The 19763-nt window shown below is 37.2% G+C and overlaps 1 protein-coding gene across 4 annotated transcripts in view; it reads left to right on the top strand.

The window, feature by feature from the left end:
- The window catches only part of AKAP7 (A-kinase anchoring protein 7), a 155257-nt gene that overhangs the window by 60670 nt on the left and 74824 nt on the right, over positions 1-19763 (top strand). For 3 of the 4 annotated variants that reach the window (XM_050786348.1, XM_050786349.1, XM_050786351.1), the window contains exon 6: positions 15108-15220. In XM_050786348.1, coding sequence (XP_050642305.1) covers positions 15108-15220 — 113 coding nt within the window. Of the gene's footprint in view, positions 1-15107; positions 15221-15970; positions 16134-19763 lie in introns of all 4 variants that reach the window. The other variant, XM_050786352.1, reaches the window with a different exon arrangement.

The raw sequence follows: 19763 nt of genomic DNA, 5'->3' as shown, positions 1-19763 counted from the left end.
TTGATCTTTATCAAGATCGTTTTGCTATTCAGAGATCCTTGAGGTTCAATATGAATTTTAGGATGGATTTTTAAAATTTCTGCAGAAAATACCATTGGGATTTTGATAGGGTTACATTAAATCATTAGATTGCTTTGAGCAGTATTGGCATTTTAACAATATGTAGTCCTTCAGTTCATTAAAACAGGCAGGATGTCTTTTCATTTATTTGTATTTTCTTTAATTTCTTTTAGCAATGTTTTGTAGTTTTCAGAATATGCATCTTTCACCTCCTTGGTTAAGTTTATTCCTAAGTATTTTATAATTTTTGTATTCCTAATTATTTTATAATTTTATTTATAATGTTGATGCAATTGTTTTCTTAATTTCCTTTCATATCATATCACTGACCTTTCATAGAGACTTATTTCAAGTGTCACTTTTAAAATAAAGGACTTTTCTTTTTCTCCAGAGTAGAAATGATCATTTTATTATCTTCTCCCCTAAATTTCTACTGTAGAAACTATAACAACTTAGCGTAATTGTTTAGAAATCTAACTTTCCCAACCAGAATTGAAAGCTCTTCGAAGGAATCTTTCATCTTTCTGTCCTCAACTCCTGCGACGTTATAGAGATTCAATAAATATATTTTAATAGATAAAGCAATGAAAAAAAGTGTGATGCATACATAAAAGTCTAATTGAAAGAACATTTAACCTTAGGTAGTCTCTCTTCCCTCATTTACATTCGTGTCTAAATCTTTGCATGATAATTAAACCCAGTTCTGGTGTTCTAGAATCCCCTAAGGATGATGTACCAGAACTCTCTCTGGCAATTCACTTGGATTTGCTGGTGGTTAGGATAAGAAGGTACCCGAGAGACAATTTATTATGGCCTCGTCACTTTTACTGTCAGGGTAAGTGATGTGTCCAGGAGCACACGCTAAGTTATGGGAGAACTGGGTTGGAGTTAGAAGGCTCAGTCTGGTTCTCTTTCTCAACTGCAGTGGAATGAGTAGAATTCCTCTGGCATCAAGATGTATTTTAAAGATGTGTTTTTAAGAATGACACTTAAAAATTCTACTTGTCAGTTTTACACAGTAATCAACTAGAAATCTCTATCTAAGATGAGGACTATAAAATTTTTAAATTGAAGTTGGTTTCAACATTATGTCAGCCTTTTTATTGAAACATATAGTTCAAGTGACTTGCTAAGACTATCTGAAATGAAACTGTTTAAGCAGTATGTGGATACAGGAATGCTTTAAATGTTAATAGTAATACTATAGAAACAACAAAAACAGCTTTATGGCTTTTATTTCTTTAAAGTTTTAGGTGATGAGAAGTGATTCTAAAGTTTCATTGAGATTTTTTCATATTATATGTGACACAGTTTCAATGTAACTTACAATAGTAGTAGAAAGTATCTTATAATTGGAAAACATGGAAAACACTCATTGCTTGCTATTGTTTAATTACACATTAGGTTTTTTTTTGTTGTTGTTGTTTTGTTTTTTAAGACTGTGTCTCACTCTGTCACCCAGGCTGGAGTACAGTGGTGCCATCACAGCTCACTGCAGCCTTGACCTCCCAGGGCTTAGGTGATCCTCCCATTTCATCCTCCTGGGTAGCTGGGATTACAGGCATGTGCCATCACACCTGGCTGATTTTGTTTGTTTGTTTGTTTGTTTGTAGAGACAGGGTTTCACCATGTTGCCCAGGCTGGTCTCAAATTCCTGGGCTCAGGCAATTCTCCCTCCTTGGCCTCCCAGAGTACTGGTATTATAGGCATGAGCCACCTCACCTGGCCACAAATCAAAAATTGAACATGCTATTTTTGTTATATCCACATATTGAAATAATATATAGAGATACTTGACTTATGGTGCAGTTATATCCTAATAAACCTATTGTAACTTGAAAATTAATTGAATACATTTAACCTACCTGAAAATATAGTTTAGTCCAGCCTACCTTAAATGTGCCCACAACACTTAACATTAACCTACAGCTGGGCAAAATCATCTGGCAACACAACACACTGTAGAGTGTTGGTTGTTACCCTTGTGATCATGTGACTGAGCGGGAGCAGCTGACTGCTGCTTTCCGGCATCAAGAGAGAATATCATACTGCATATTGCTATCCTGGGAAAAGACCAAAAATCAGAATTTCCAAGTAGAGTTTCTACTGAATGCATGTTGCTCTTGTGCAATTGTAAAATCAAAAAATCATAAATTGAAGCTTTGTAGTTTGAGATTATCTGTATAAGTTTAGTAATATTATTGAACTTCATTCCTTTAGCATTCTAGACTATTCTTATTAATAAACCTCTTTGTGATTATTCTCAAATTGGAGATCATGTGATCATAAGCATCCTTAACAATATTAGAAAAAGGGAGAAAATAGCAAAAGCTTGGAAAGAAGGGGGAAATATTTATCTTGCAAAAAGGGTATATAAGTAGAAACATGATTTTGTTAAAATTGATCTGTTACAGTTTACTTTGAGACAACTTTTAGCAACTTCTTTGCACTTTAAGATTATTATGTAAATTTATTGCTGCTACATATTTTAAAGAATTTACCTAAAGAAAATCTCCTATATAAAAAAAAGTAAAGCCTAAAAAACAGATAAAGCTGTATTCGTTAGGGTTACAAATGCATTCTTTCTCTATTAAATTATTTATTTCAGTATTCTTTTACATAGCAAAGTGTCCTTGTATGTAAATATATTTTTAAGCAATTGTTCTTCAGACAATTTTCATCTTCAGTTATAAGTTATATTGTTTAGGAAGCACCCTTACCTGACTTTTTGAAGGATATCTGACGTATGTGCTTTGTGATTTTTGGTTTAGTGCTTGAAGGAATGCCTGTGGTACTGGGAGGAAATAAGCAATCTTAATTATTCATAAGCTTCTCTTCCAGGACTTCCAACTTCTGTATAAGTTGTTAATAGATGAAAAATGACATGTAGGTTTCACATTAGTAAAAACTTTTCTCATCCAAATATGATATTGCTGTAACCATTACCTAATACTCTAAGCAATAGATGATACTACTGTTAGGAATATAAAATCAGTATTAAGAAGTACTTTTCAAAAAGAAGGCATTTTCTTTTTCCCACTTCTGTGTACCTATAGACTATATTAAAAAAGCACATTAATAAAAATCAAAAGTTCTTTATGACAAATACTATTTAAAACAGTATTGTGAATAAATATCATAAGAGACTTCAGACCCAGTGAATAATGAGAGCTGTTGGGTCAAAATCTGAAGTAACTGAAATCAGTAAATTGAAAAATGTTGACTGGGTGCAGTGGCTCATGACTGTAATCCCAGCACTTTGGTTGGGAAGCTAAGGCGGGCAGATCACTTGAGGCCAGGAGTTCGAGATCAGACTGGCCAACATGACAAAATCCCCATATCTTCTAAAAATACAAAAATTAGCCAGACGTGGTGGTGCGTGCCTGTAATCCCAGCTACTCAGGTGGCTGAGACACGAGTATTGCTTGAACCTAGGAGGTGGTGGAGGTTGCAGTGAACTGAGATTGTACCACTGCAATACAGCCTGGGTGACGGAGCGAGATTCTGTCTTGAAAAAGAAAAAAAAAGGAAAAAAAGAGAAAAATGTTGTTTTCTTTAGACTCAGTTAAGATTGTTATAGCAAATAAGATAATAAATAAACATTAGGTAGCAAAGAACAGTACAAATGCCCACTATTTTAATTTTCTGTTAACAAAAGTCCATTTCTTATATCCGTCAAATTTTTTGATAAATTCAAAAATTCAAATTTGACTTTTTGATGTTGATTGGGAAGTCCGTCTTTTTATTGTGCTGAAATCTGTCCCATGAGACTATAACCTCCCAGGAGACAAAAATAAGTTAGAGTCTCTTGTGTGCAGCCTTCAGCAGTACTGTGCTTGGCACTTACAGGGAGTGCTCAGTAAGTAACTGAATAAATGAATTTGTGCTTCCACACCTTTATGCTATTTGTTTTCTGGGTTGATACAAACATGTTGCTAAACTGCTATTGGAAGCTCTTATATGAGATAATTCTTCAAATATTTGAAGACTTGGAAATTATGCTCTAAACAGTCAAATCTTAGGAACATAGTAAATTAGTCCATCATGACATATGTAAAACCGCAAGACATTGCTAATATCTGACTGTTTTTGACCCATAAAAGTGACAGTTTTGTATGATTCAGACTAATATTTCAACATGAAGTTCTTTTAAAACAGTTGTGAATATGCCCAAATAGAGAGGGCCAAAGTTGGGTTATGACAGGGTAGTTGAGCAAAGATAGGTTTTTGTAATTTATATGAACTCTAAGTCGATAAGTTAATTACAGTGATACAGTGATAATAGGAATACACTCTCACTGTTTCATAACATGCTTATGCTGGACTTGTCTTTCTTTTTTTGGCTACCCAGCATCTAAATTTTTTATACTCATCTCTCGTGTTAGTTACATTTTCATAGACTCCCTTGCTGCTAGGGAAGGAAAATATGATCTTGGTCTGACGCAGACTTTGAATCAGAAGCTAGCAACTTGAAGAAGAAAAGGACCACGTAGAATTCATCCTTGGGATAGGTGTGTCATCAGTGATAGCTACTACCAGTCCAAGGCCAGTGGGAGCAGTTTTGACCCTTTGTGTGCTGTCTGTGGTTTGGCACCTGATGCTCGCTGGAAGAGGGGGTGTTGGTACTGGACCTGGGCTCCACCAGAACTTTGGGCATCTCCTATCTCCTTGGCTTCATGGCCTTTCAGCCTAGTCCTCTGGTCCTCGTGGTGTTCTTTTTTTTTTTTGAGACTGGGTCTTACTCTGTCACCCAGCTTAGCCTCCCAAGTAGCTGGGACTACAGGTACACCCCACCACACCTGGCTAATTGTTTGTATTTTTGGTAGAGATGGGGTTTCACCATGTTGTGTGGGCTGGTCTTGAACTCCTGAGCTCAGGCAGTTTACCCACCATGGCCTCCCAAAGTGCTGGGAGTATAGGATTGAGCCACCACACTCGGCCCTCCCGGTGTTCTTATATGAATGCTTTTCCTCCTCAACTCAGCCAAAGTTGCCATCTGTTGTTTGCAACTGAGAACCAGTGTTTTCTAGGCATTTTAATGGTCTATTGCTTAACCTTCTTTATTACCATAGAATAGAGACAAAAAGCCATTTGAGGGCAGTGACTACCAGCACAGGGTTTTTAGAATATGCCCCAAATTTATATACCATGATTGAAATGTCACATTTAGCACATTAATTAGTGTTCAGTAAAAAGTAAAATAATAAATTAAAAAAAGAAAGTAACAGTAAAAGTAAAATAACAGTAAGATTTTTCGAAGATGTGGTGAGATACTGTTTTGAGTTATTCACTGAGTTTCTCTCCTTGTGTTTCTTGTATCCCTTGTTCTCTGCCTGCCCCCTCCTGGGCAGTGAGTGACACTCATGTTTCAGAAGAGTAGGAATACAGCAGCAAAAGTAGAGGAAAGGCGGGGTTTCAAAAACAAAGCATAATGATATGCTTTTTTCCTGTCCTGGTACTAGAAAAGATACTCTGGGTTGGGTGAAGAAGAGTTAGAGGCCGCTTGGCAAGAGTGTGTGTTCTTGCCCAATCTGTCATCCCATGAGTGAAACAACAGAAATCCACATACGTCTGAAAGCAGGAGTGATCTCTGCTCCATCCCTGAGAAGTCTGCACACAGCAAAAAGCCAGAATTCCCTGTGCTCCCAGAGTATATTGGAGGTGACAGAAGAGAAGATGGTTTCATGTGCCAGGTGGCCCCATGGTGTTCAGACCTGTTTGGACCCTTTCCACCTTGGTCTAGGACACTCAGCTGTTTCTGTGTGCTCAAGAGGAGCAGGAAGGCAGTAAAGAGCCTCAGGCAGCCCCTGTGAGTTCCGGCTTGCTCTGGTGTGGTATGGCGAGCTATAGGATGAAATCTTGTGTATTTGGGAGGGCACCAAAGTTGCAGAGAATCCTTATGTATGGGAATGAGGGAGAATCCAGTTGCAGAAATCAAGCATAGTGCATGTCTTAGGAAATGCCAAATAGTGACGCAAGTGCTGCCCACCTCTCTTCCCCCAATCTAAAACACTGTGACACTCCATTAGCTACCTTCTTCAACAAAGATACAGTCCCAGGGAGCACTAAGAATTTTCAAAAGGTCTAATTTTTTTCCTCCAGGAAGAAATAGATATTCTAGTTGAAATATAGATGAGTAGCCAGGTGTGGTGATGTATGCATGCAGTCCCAGCTACTTGGAGGCTGAGGCAGGAGGATCACTTGAGCCCGGGAGTTGGAGACCAGCATTGGCAACACTGTGAGACCCCATCTTAAAAAACAAACAAATAGGCTGGGCGTGGTGGCTCACACCTGTAATCTCAACACTTTGGGAAGCTGAGGCAGATCGTGAGGTCAAGAGATCAAGACCATCCTGACCAACATGGTGAAACTCTGTCTCTACTAAAAATACAAAAATTAGCTGGGCGTGGTGGTGTGTGCCTGTAATCCCAGCTGCTCGGGAGGCTGAGGAAGAAGAATTGCTTCAACCCAGGAGGCGGAGGTTGCAGTGAGCCAAGATCACACCACTGCACTCCAGTCTGGCAACAGAGTGAGACTCTGTCTCAAAAAAAACAAAACAAATTATAGATGACTAAATAAAGTTACCTTCACAGATAAGTTTCATTACCCTAAAACCTTTAAAATTGCCAATCATACTTAGAATAAAATCCAAAGATTTTAGCAGGTCCCTGCCTGCTTCTCTAAATGTATTTCCTGTCACTTCCCCATATCCCCACTCTGCCCTAGTCACCCTGTCTTTTATATTGTGTTTCAGATCTACTCAATATTCTTTCACCTTAGAAGTTGTTCTTCTGCTGCAAGTACTCTTCCCCTAGATACACACATGGTTCTCTTCTCAATTTCACTCAGGTGTCTGCTGAAATGCCATATATTCAGGGCTGGATTCCCAGACCACCTTATATAAAATGGGAACCTTATTTCTTCCACATAACTCTCTATGCTCTTACCTGCTTTTGTTTTCTTTATTTCACTTAACAGAACCTAACCTTCATTTATGTATTAGTTTGTGGCACCCAACAAATATGGAAGGCACACAGGGCAGGATGTTTGTCTTGCACACTGCTGTATATTCAGCATCTAGAACAGTACCTGGTATATATTAGGCCCTCAATAAATATTTGCTGAATTAATGAACGATTAAACTTGTGTTTGTCGATTGGAATTCATGTACAATGTATGGTTCTTAAAGTAACTCACCACTTTTAGCGTTTGTTTGAAAATGTTTCATAGAAGGGAGAAAGAAGATTTTAGATTCTTTTTTAAAATTTTTGTGGGTACATAGTAGGTGTATATGTTTATGGGGTACATGAAATACTTTGGTACAGGCATGCAGTGCATAATAATCACATCAAGGTAAACGGAATATCCATCCTCTCAAGCATTTATCCTTTGTGTTAAAAATAATCCCACACTGTAAACTAGTATAATCACTATGGAGAACAGTATGGAGGTTCCTTAAAGAACTAAAAGTAGAACTACCATTTTATTCAGCAATCCCACTACTAGGTATGGACCCAAAGGAAAATAAGTCATATGAAAAAGACACTTGCACATGCATATTTATAGCAGCACAATTCACAATTGCAAAAATATGGAACCAGCCTAAATGCCTATCAACCAACGAATGGATAAAGAAAATGTGGTATATTGACGCCATGGAATACTACTCAGCCATAAAAAGGAACAAAACAATGGTATTTGCAACAGCCTGGTTGGAGCTGAGACTATTGTTCTAAGTGAAGTAACTCAGGAATGGAAAATCAAACATTTTATGTTCTCACTTATAAGTGGGAGCCAAGCTATGAGGAAGCAAAGGCGTAAGAATGATATAATGGACTTGGGGGGAGGGGTGCTAGGAGGGTGAGGGATAAAAGACTATCTATTGAGTACAGTGTGCATTGCTCAAGTGATGAGTGCACTAGAATCTAGGAAATCACCACTAAAGAACTTTTCCATGCAACCAAACACCACCTGTTCCCCCAAAACTAGTGAAATAAAAATAAAAAACCAATCCCATTATACCCTTGTAGTTATTTTAAAATGTGTAATTAAATTATTATTGACTGTAGTCACCATTTTGTACTATCAAATACTGGGTCTTATTCTTTCTATTTTTTTTAGTGCCCATTAACCACCCTACTTCTTTCATATCCCCCTACTACCCTTCCTAGATTATCTCTATGCATGAGTTAAATTGTTTTAATTTTTAGCTTCCACAAGTAAGTGAGAACATGTGAAGCTTGTCTTTCTTTGCCTGGCTTATTTCACTGAATATAATGACCTCCAGTACCACCTGTATTGTTGCAAATGACAGGGTCTCATTCTTTTTTATGGCTGAATAGCACCCCAGTATATATATGTACCACATTTTCTTTATCCATTCATCTGTTGATGGACAGACATTTAGGTTCCTTCTAAATGTTGGCTGTTGTGAACAGTGCTGCAACAAACATGGGAGTGCAGATATCTCTTTGATATGGTGATTTCCTTTCTTTTGAGTATATACCCAGCAGTGGGATTGCTGGATTGTATAGTACCTGTATTATTAGTGTTTTGGGGGACCTTCAAACTGTTCTCCATAGTGGTTGTACTAATTTACATTCCCACCAACAGCATACAAGAGTTCCCCTTTCTCCACTTCCTCGCCAGCATTTGTTATTGCCTGTCTTTTGGGTAAAAGCCATTTTAACTGAGGTGAGATGACATTTCATTGTAGTTTTGATATGCATTTCTCTTAGGATCAGTGATGTTGAGCACCTTTTCATATGCCTGTGTGCCATTTGTGTGTCTTTTTTTGAGAAATGTCTATTCAGATCTTTCCTGATTTTTAAATTGAATTATTAGATTTTTTTCCTATATAGTTGTTTGAGCTCCTTATAATTCTGGTTATTAATCACTTGTCAGATGGGTAGTTTGCAAATTTTCTCTCCTTCTGTAGGTTGTCTCTGTTGATTGTTTCCTTTGCTATGCAGAAGCCTTTTTTTTTTTTTTTTTTTTTTTTTTTTTAATTTGGGAATAGTCTCACTGTGTTGCGCAGGCTGGAGTGCAGCAGTGTGATCTCAGCTCACTGCAACCTCCGCCTCCCAGGCTCAAGTGATCCTTCTAGGTAGCTGGGACTACAGGTGCTCACCACCATGCCTGGCTAATTTTTATATCTTTTTGTAGAGATGGGTCTAGCCATGTTGCCTAGGCTGGTCTCAAACTCCTGAGCTCAAGCAGTTTGCCCACCTTGGCCTCCCAAAGTGCTGGGATTACAGATGTGAGCCACCATGCCCAGCCAGAAGCTTTTAAGTTTGATGTGATGTCATTTATTTATTTTTGCTTCTGTTCCCTGTGCTTCTGAGGTATTACTCAAGAAATCTTTGCCCAGACCAATGTCCTGGAGAGTTTCTCCACTGTTTTCTTGTAGTAGTTTCATAGTTTGAGGTCTAGATTTAAGTCTTTAATCCATTTTGATTTGATTTTTGTATATGGTGAGAGACAGGTGTCTAGTTTCATTCTTCTGCATGTGGATATCCAGTTTTCCCAGCACCATTTATTGAAGAAGCTGTCTTTTCCCCATTGTATGCTCTTGGCACCTTTGTTGAAAATTAATTCACCGTAGATGTATGGATTTGTTTCTGGGTTCTCTATTCTGCTCCATTGATCTGTATGTCTGTTTGTATGCCAGTGCCATGCTGTTTGTTACTCTGTAGTATAATTTGAACTTAAGTAATACGATTCTTCCAGTTTTGTTCTCTTCTCTCAGGATAATTTTGGCTGTTCTGGGTCTTTTGTGGTTCCATGTGAATTTTAGGATTGTTTTTTCTATTTCTGTGAAGAATGTCGTTGGAATTTTGATAGGGATTGCATGGAATCTGTAGATTGCTTTGGGTAGTATGGACATTTTAACAACATTAATTCTTCCAATCCATGGACATGGAATATCTTTCCATTTTTTTGGTGCTGTCTTCAATTTATCCAATCAGTGTTTTATAGATTTCATTGTAGAAATTTTTGCTTCTTTGGTTAATTCCTAGGTGTTTAATTTTTTTTGTGTGTGGGCTATTGTAAATAGGATTACTTTTTGGATTTCTTTTTCAGATTGTTCACTATTGTCATATAGAAACGCTACTGATTTTTGTATGTTGATTTTGTATCCTGCAACTTTACTGAATTTTTTTCACAAGTTCTAATAGTTTTTGGTGGAGTCTTTGGGTTTTTAAAAAATGTAAGATCATATCATCTGCAAACAAGGATAATTTGACTTCTTCTTTTTCAATTTGGATGCCCTTTATTTCTTTTGTCTGATTGCTCTAGCTAGGACTTCTATTATGTTGAATAACAGTGGTGAAAGTGGGTATCCTTGTCGTGTTCCAGATGTTAGAGGAAAGGCTTTCAGTTTTTCCTTATTCAGTATGATATTAGATGTGGATCTATTGTATATAGCTTTTATTATGTTGAAGTATGTTCCTTCTATACACAGTTTTTTGAGTTTTTTAATGAAGGGATGTTGAATTTTATCAGATGCTTTTTCAGAATCAATTGAAATGGTCATATGATTTTTGTCCTTCATTCTGTTGATATGATATATCACATTGATTTATTTGCATATATGGAATCCTTTGCATCCCTGGAATAAATCTCATTTGGTCATGATAAATGATCTTTTAAATGTGTTGTTGAATTCAGTGATTTTTGCATCAATGTTTATCAGACATATTGGCCTGTAGTTTTCTTTATTTGATGTATCTTTGTCTGGTTTTGATATTAGGGTAATACTGGCCTTGTAGAATGAGTTTGGAAGTATTCCCTCCTCCTCTATTTTTTGGAGTAGTTTGAGTAGGATTGGTATTAGTTCTTCTATAAATGTTCGGTAGAATTCAGCAGTGAAGACATCAGGTCCCAAGCTTTTCATTGGTGGGAGATGTTTTATTATGACGTTTATCTCATTTGTTATTGGTCTGTTCAGGTTTTGGATTTCTTCATGGTTCAGTCTTCATAGATTGTATGCGTCTAGGAATTTATTTGTGTCCTCTAGATTTTCCAATTTATTGGCATATAGTTGCTCATAGCAGCCACTAATGATCCTTTGAATTTCTGTGGTATCAGTTGTAATGTCTCATTTATCAGCTCTTATTTTATATATATGGGTCTTCTATCTTTGTTCTTAGTCTGGATAAAGGTTTGTCAATTTTGCTTATCTTTTCAAAAAAACAGCTTTTCATTCTGTGATTTTTTTTGTATTTTGTTTCAGTTTCATTTATTTCTGCTCTGATATTTATTATCTCTTCTACTAATTTTGGGTTGGATTTGCTCTTGCTTTTTAGTTCTTATGTTAGGGTAAAAGATTGTTTTCCTTCAGCATCTTAAATATATCATGATATTCTCTCCTAGTCTATAACGTTTCCCCTGAAAAATCTGCCGCCAGACATATTGGAGCTCCAGTGTATGTTATTTGCTTCTTTTTTCTTGCTGCTTTTAGGATCCTTTCTTTATTCTTGACCTTTGGGTGTTTGATTATTACATGCCTTTAGGTAGTCTTCTTTGAATTAAATCTGCATGGTGTTCTATAACCTTCTTGTACTTGAATATTGACGTCTTTCTCCAGGTTTGGGAAATTCTCTTATATTATCCCTTTGAATAAACTCTCTACCCCTACCTCTTTCTCTACTTCTTTTTAAGGTCAATAACTCTGAGATTTGTCCCTTTGAGACTGTTTTCTAGGTCTTGTAGGTGGGCTTCATTATTTTATATTCTTTTTTCTTTTGTCTCCTCTGACTGTGTATTTTCAAACAGCCTGTCTTCAAGCTCACTAATTCTTTCTTCTGCCTGTTTGGCGCTGTTATTAAGAGATTCTAATGCATTCTTCAGCATGTCAGTTGCTTTTGTTTTTTTTTTGAGACAGAGTCTCACTCTGTTGCCCAGGCTGGAGTGCAATGGTGCGATCTCAGCTCACTACAACCTCTGCCTCCCAGGTTTAAGCGATTTTCCTCCCTCAGCCTCCTGAGTAACTGAGATTACAGGCGTGCCACCATGCCCAGCTAATTTTTGCATTTTTAATAGAGACAGGGTTTCACCATGTTGGCCAGGCTGGTCTCGAACTCCTGACCTTAGGTGATCTGCCTGCCTTTGGCCTCCCAAAGTGTTGGGATTACAGGCATGAGACATCGTGCTCAGCCTGCATTTTTCAACTCTAGAATTTCTGCTTGATTCTTTTTAATTATTTCAAAGAGTAATTGTTAAATTTATCTGATAAAATTCTGAGTTCTTCCTACGTTCCGGTCTTCTTGTCTTTAGAATTGGCTTAATAGTATTAGCCCTACTTGTTTTTGGATAAAAAGACCACATGAAAATTTATTTACCGTTGATCTTTGTAAAGTATGAATTTTTTACATACATGCCAAATGATTCTATCCTCTTCTTTTTGCATTCTAGTTTGATGCTTGTGAAATCATAGCAATGTTATATTGTTAATGTATAGTGCATTTGTTACTGTGCTTATTTTATGTTTTAATTTTTTTATTCAAAAGTAATATATGCTCATTTTAACAATTCAATCCATATATATGTATTATATTTATAAATCTGGTCTCCTGTGCCTCTATTTAATCTCAACCCACATCCCAAGGTATTCTATACTATTTTTCCATGTTAGTGAAAACATATAGATAATCTATTTTCTTTACTTCTCTCTTTTATATTCCAGAGAATCATGTTATAGATGTAATAACCATGTAAGTTCTCTCTTTTTGCTTAATGAATCATGGCCACTTCTCCTGTCTACGTGTGTAATTCTAATTAATTCCTTTTATTATCTTCATGGTGGCCATATGGTAATTTATCAACCGTTTATTTATTGATGAAGGTTGTTTCCAGTTTGTGTGAATTCAGATAATGCTTTAATAAGTGTCTTTTCATAGAATTTCGTATACTGATGCTTTTATTTCTTTGTATTTTCCTAGAATTGGAATTGCTGGCTCAAAATGCTTGTTTAGCCTAAATTTTAATAGTTGCTACTCAGATTACTTTCCATTGTAGTTGTGGCAGTTTTCATTCTGCAACACCATTATTTATTCATTTATTTTCTCTAACTCCATTTCTTTCCCCCTTGTTCAGGAACTTCAGTTACAGACATATTAGACAACTGATATTAGCTCACTGATATTCTATTCTCTGTTCTTTTTTCTTTATATTTTCTTTTTCTTAGTGTGTTTTATTTTGGGTTCTATTGCATTGTTTTCAAATTTACCAGTATTTTGCTCTGCCGTGTCTCACCTGTTATTTTCATCCAGTTGATTTTTCTCAGACATTGCAGTTTCCATCTCTATATAAATTTGATTTGGATTTGGATTTAATAGTTTCCGTGTCTCTGCTTGTTGGGGTGATCAGACCCAACACCAGGCTGTGGAGGCTACGAAGTCCAGCGGAGTGAAAGGAAAAGACAAGTTAAGAGAGAAAGTAGGACTGGGGGCCAATGCCAGTATGGAGGACGCGAAGGCCCCGAGTTCTGGGAGCCCATGCTATTTATTGGTGATCAAACAAAGAAACAGGTGGTGAGGATGTGGGGGTTGAAAGGAAGCGGTGTATCAAGCAAATGAGTTACAGCTGTGATGGTTTAGCATTTTCTTTGAAACATATGACTACTTCAGATAATGGGAGTGCTAGAAGCAAGGAGCCAGCAAGTCTAGACATATTCCAAAGGCCACAAGGGGTTTTAGACCCTGGACCCTGGATATATTCCAACACTCTTTTACATTATGTCAGACATGCAAGCCCTGCCTCAGCTTCTCTCCCAACACTCAGCTTTTCTCCCAACATCTACTTGACTTTTTGAACATAAGACATACAGTTACAATAACTATTTTGATGTCCTATCTACTAATTCTAACCTCGATGTCAGTTCTGAGTCACTTTTGATTAATTGATTTATCTTTTCAAAAATGAGGGCCATATTGACCAGTTAGTTTGCACACCTGGTAGTTTTTGATTAGATGCCAGGCATTGTGAAGTTTCCCTTGTTGGGTGCTGAATTGTTGTGTATTTCTATAAATATCCTTCGGCATTGTTCTGGTACACAATTAAGTTACCTGGAAATCAGTTTTTTGTTTGTTTGTTTGTTTGTTTTGGGTCTTGTTTCTAAGATTTCCTAGGTGGTACTAGAAGAGTACCAGTCCAGAGTTAATTATTCCCCACTACTGAGGCAAGACTGTTCTTTCTACCTGATGTCTCATGAATCTTGGGGTTTTCCAGACTGGCTAATGGAACAGACAGTATTCCTGGGCTCCGTCTGGGTTTCTCCTCCTCATACAAGGCCTTGGATATAAGCTGGGGCAATCAAAGGGCTCACCTTTTCTTGTTAGAGTACTGGACACTCTCCCCTTTAATCCTTTTGAATGTGTTTTTCCCCAGCCTCAGGTAGTTTCCTTGCACACATGCACTGATCAGGACTCAGTCAGATATTCTAGGGGAACGCTTTGAAGAGCTCTGGAATTTTCTTGGTACAGGTCTCTCTTCTCAAGTATTCTGTCCCTTTCAGCTCCTTTCCCTCAACCCAGGGAATGGCTGGACTCTATGTGTTTCACCTCCTTACACAAGACCTTGGACATTCAAGGATATAAGCTGGAACAATCAAAGGGCTTGCCTTGTTTGTTTCTCATTGCTCAGGGAAGGTTTCTGCTACTTCATCTTGGAAGCAGAAGTTTTAGATATTAAGGGTTTCAGATAAGCTAGTCCTTTTTTATACTCAGGGAAACCACTAGAATGCTCAGTGAAAATCAGCACCGTGTCAGCCCAACAGTTGTTGTATTTGTTAGATATCCCTTTCAAATTATTGCTTTTGTGTGCTTTACCACAGGTGTGAAATCACTGGACATTTAACTGTCAAATTGTATTTGTTATACATATTGCAGATTTTTTCTTTCTTTTAAAGAAAATATCTGAAACAGGTGTATAAAGTAATCTTCACCGTAAAATAGTAATTGTTTGAACTGGTATTTTTTTTGCAATTAAAGACAACTGTGAAAAGACTGTAGTAGCATTTCTTTGTTTCTCTTTATTTTCTTCAGAGACTGCAAATAGGACATTTCAAGAAAAAGGCATCCTGGCAGGAGACAGCAGAAGTTTTAAGCCTCATTTGACCTTCATGAAGTTGTCAAAATCACCATGGCTCCGTAAGAATGTGAGTGCATGTTCTTATCGCAAGCCTGTTTTACCAGGCCACGCCAGCCATAAGCATGGTCTGGAGCACAAGTGACATTGCCATGGTCTCACACTACTCTTGCTTCTGGGATTCCAAGTCAGGTTGGTTCCAATTCCCAGGGATGCTGAGGATGTTCCTGGCCTTCCAAGGAGGCTATTTCAGCTTTGCCTTCCTTTGCCACGATGGCTGTTCTTGCATTCTCCTGGCCATCATTTATTTCTACCATTGTTGCCTCATCTGCTTCATTCCCTGAAGAGCCTCGAGGTGGTGCCAGAGTTCAGTTTTGCTGCTATCCTTGCTTGTGGTTATTTGCATCCTGTTGCTCTCAAAGCTTCCTCTGCTGGCCTGTGTACGCTGGTGCTGCTCACCGCAACTGGGTAAGCTTTTTTACCCCTCTTCCTGTCGCTCTTCAAGGTTTCCAAAAGACCATCTTTCAGCGGTTGCCTCAATTAAGGCCTTGGAACCAGGTGTATCGGGAACTGGGCATGAGGGTAACTGAGGGACCTCCTTTCCTGGAGGTACTTAAAAGTACTTCTCCCTAAGGATGGTCAACAGTGGCACAATCCAAGTGACAAGTCTTTTGACTTCCCCTGTCTCAGGGTGACTTACTGCCTTTATAGGCCACTCCTTCTTCCCTCAGAAGTCAGAGCAACTTTTGACTTCTGTCTAGGTTCATGAGCATTTCTCCTAAAATCCTAAGGCCACCCTTCATTTTGTTTCCTATTTCAGCCTAGGGGGTTCCTCATGCAAATTCAGACATCTGATGGCCTGCTCTCATATACCAGAGTTTTGGAGATGGGCATGCAGATTAATATCCGCTCCCTGCTCTCCATGACCCTTTGCTGCAGTTAAGACTGATTTGCAGCTCTAGCAATGAAGGCCATGTATAGTAGTAAGTAGAATTTTTTTTTTCTAAATTTGTCACATTTTGTATTTAATGTCTCTGTCCTCAGAAAAGTCTTTTGGGTCCTTTAAATCATGGGTTTGGGTGACTCACCATCCTGTAGTTAAGAGTTTTCTACAGACTATTGCTGAAAATCTCAAAAAGATATTTTGCATGTTTTTTTGGATTACATTGCCACAAATTTAGTAGTATCCATATTAGGTATCATTCCAGAGTATATGAGGTAAAAATAATTGGTGTAAATGATAGATTTTGAAATCTGGGATGATAACAATTTACAAAACTTGTAGACTGACAGTTTGATTCTTTACTGGTTATCTTTCTTGTTTTGCTTTCAAATGGATTGTCCTCTTCCAAGTGGTTTCAAACTTAATCACAGAATGACAATCAGTGGTGAAGGTAATATCTCCATTTCAAAATGTTTCTTTATCTTTATAATATTAACTTTGAAATGAGAGCACCCAAGGACATTTATTCAAAAAATGCTTAACTATATATGTCAACATTTCAAACTGCATTTAAATGATTTATTGGCAGTTAATTTCTCAGAATCAATCTTACCCTATAGAAAAGTGATATGAAACTTGGAATGGTTGTGATGTGACTGAGATCACAGTCTTATCAGTTACAGAGCCCTGTCTCTGTACCTGAGAAACCCATCCCATCTCATTCTGTCTCACATTCTTCCCTCCCACTGGCCAGCTCCAGTTCATATAGAGTCATTTCTATGTGTAAGGAGCTCCCTGTTCCAAATCATATTAATTAAGTAAATACATATTGAGTGCCTACTATGTGCCAGACACTGGGTGCTGGGCACAGAATGGTGATCAAAATAGAAACAGTCACTGCTTGCATGGTACATAAAATCTAAGGTTGCATTTTATTTAGATCAGAATGCTTAATATTTAGAAAATAAATTGTGATCTTATCATTTTCAGGAAGTCAAATAATAATTTTTTATTTTAATTTATGGAATGAGTCTATTCCCATCACTATTATAATGGTCAGTGTTCCTGAAAGTTTAAGGAAGTAGATCTTAGATATGGGGATTCTCAAGTCAGCGGGGGTACTTGTTGAAGTTTCAGATTTCCACCCTCTACCCTTAGATTTAGAGATGGACCTAGGACCTAAGCTTTTGATATTCAGTAAATGCCACATATGGTTCTGATACAGATGATCTGCAGAGGAATATACTTGAGACCTGCAGGCTTAAATTAATACCCAACAGTTTCTTGTGCAGCATATCTACTGTAAAGGTTAAAACCAGTATGAAAAGCTGGCATATATACAAAAGGATTTCATTTATTTACTTTATTATAATTCGTGGTTTGGTATGTAGATTGTTTGAAAATATATGGTTCCTTAGTCTCATTCTTAACGTTTTTACATTTCCGGCTATCTATTTTCCTCTCTCGGCACTAATTTTCTTCTAGATTTTTGTTCTGAATCCATCCATTGATCTAATGATCACAAGCAAGTGACCATTAAATAAAGATGACTGTGGAATGTATTGCTGGCTTTCCATGTTATTTAGATTGATAGTGAAATAAAAGAAGGGAGTGGCAAAAGTTATTTTTTTTTTTTTCTCCACTTGCATGTTAGGAGATTGGACTCATTTCACGTATGTTATTTTTTATTTAAAATGTTACTTTAATTATAAAATTATTAGCTGAATATATACTTACTGTAAACAATTAAAATACATACAGACCTATAGAGTGAAAGGTACAGTTTCTCCCTCATTACCATCCTGCAACCCACTTCCTTCCAACAGAATGTCTCTCTCTCTAGGTAACCACTGCCAGTAGATCCTTCCAGACCTTTTTCTATGCACTGCAAATACATATGGACATACATACACGCGTATAGTTTCTTTAAAACAGAAATAAAACTCTCAATATTATTTTGATTTATCATAATTTAAACATTCTTCCCTTGATGAATAATTAGGTTGATTTCCATTTCTTTGGTACCACAAACAATGCTGTTATGAACTTCCTTGTTCGCTTTTCTTTGGGTGGATATGCCAGTATTTCAAAGAACCAATTCTTTGAAGTGAAATTCTAAGGGCAAAGGGTATTGGACATTATAAACTTTCAGCAACACCTCAAATTGCCTTGTCAAGCAGTAGTGGCAGTTTATACTCCCAACCATGGTGTATGAGAAGAGCATGTGTTAGGATAAACTTGTGGTAGAAAGACTATCAGAGGTCATATAAAATTGATATGGCCCTTTGAGCTATGAATTATGCAACTGACATTAAAAAAATGTTAAAAATCTCGTTTTATTTAAGATGTCCTACCTGCTGATATTATTCTAAAGAAATAATTTAAAAAGTGAAGTTCTTTATGCATAAAGATGTTTACTGAAATATTATCAATAATAGGGAAATAATAGAAATAACTCCCACAGCAATAGGGAAATGTTTAAGTCAATTATGGTAAATCATATAAATGATATAAGTAGCTATTGAAGTAAATATAAGGATTCTATAACAGCATGCAAAGGTAAATAAAATACTATACTGTTTATGTAGTATATAAAATCTATACTGTAGAATGTATAGTATAATTAAAATTGTATAAAATGGTTTTCTTGGGTTTGCCTTGCCAACACCTTAATGTGTTTCAATGCATTTTAGAGGTAAAAAGTGGCTTCCCACAACTGCTCTCTTAGCCCATGATTTTTCTGGTAGGTAAGTGAATAGAACTGACCTTAATATCACTCAGAATATAGTTAGTCTCCCTTGACATGCTAAGGATTCCCATTTTGGTTTGCTGGGGTTCTGAGGAATGGTGGGACCTTGTGAGTAGAGTGTAATAAGAAGTGGTGATGAGCAAAGTTAGGTGCCCCATGGCAATGCAGGAGTGTGGGGTAGCCACCGGATTCAGGAAACCTGAAGATTTTCCATTGTCATAGGAGTGTTCCTTCAGTTTCTGGTATGCAGGGGTGGTGTATAGTGAGACTGTCTGGAAAAGAGCTAAATGATACCTCCTGTTAAGGTGCTCTGTTTTAAAGACTGATTCAAGGTGGTGTCCTCCTTATATTTCAATTTGACCTGCTAGAGGGTAGTCTGGAAATGATTTTGTGTATGATACTGATGCACTCCTAAAGTACTGGTGCTACTGTTGTCAGGGTAGACGTGATGATTGTTGGTAAAAAGGGGTGTGCTGTGTAGAGGAATGCTCCGGATTATTATAGGAAAATTCTGAGATAATAAGATAGCTGGTCCATTCATTATTGTTTATAGGAGGTGTAATGCGATATTCTATAGTGATAACCCAATTGAGATTTTTTTAAATCATCTGTCATTGTCATTTAAAAAATAACCTGAAAAGCTATTATCCATGTCAACTTAAAAAATTAGATTTAAGTCAGAGCTATAATCAGTCTGTTTATGAAGGTAAAACATCTCATTGACATTAAAGATGTGGACAGATGGCTGGTGCAGGGGATGAGTGTTCACCCCCTGGGAGGTCGTACAGATCTAGTGTGAGGATTTCCCAGTGGTGTTAAGTGTTTGGTGCAGAAGTCCCTGGATTTCCTGGGTCCTGTCCTCTGGTAGGCACCTGTTGGCAGGTAATTGCATGTAGTAGCAGTAACCAAAAGCCCAGTGGG

The sequence above is a fragment of the Macaca thibetana genome, chromosome 4, assembly GCF_024542745.1.
Source record: "Macaca thibetana thibetana isolate TM-01 chromosome 4, ASM2454274v1, whole genome shotgun sequence".
NCBI classification, from domain to species: Eukaryota; Metazoa; Chordata; class Mammalia; order Primates; family Cercopithecidae; genus Macaca; species Macaca thibetana.
This window is presented reverse-complemented; position numbering and strand designations above follow the sequence as displayed.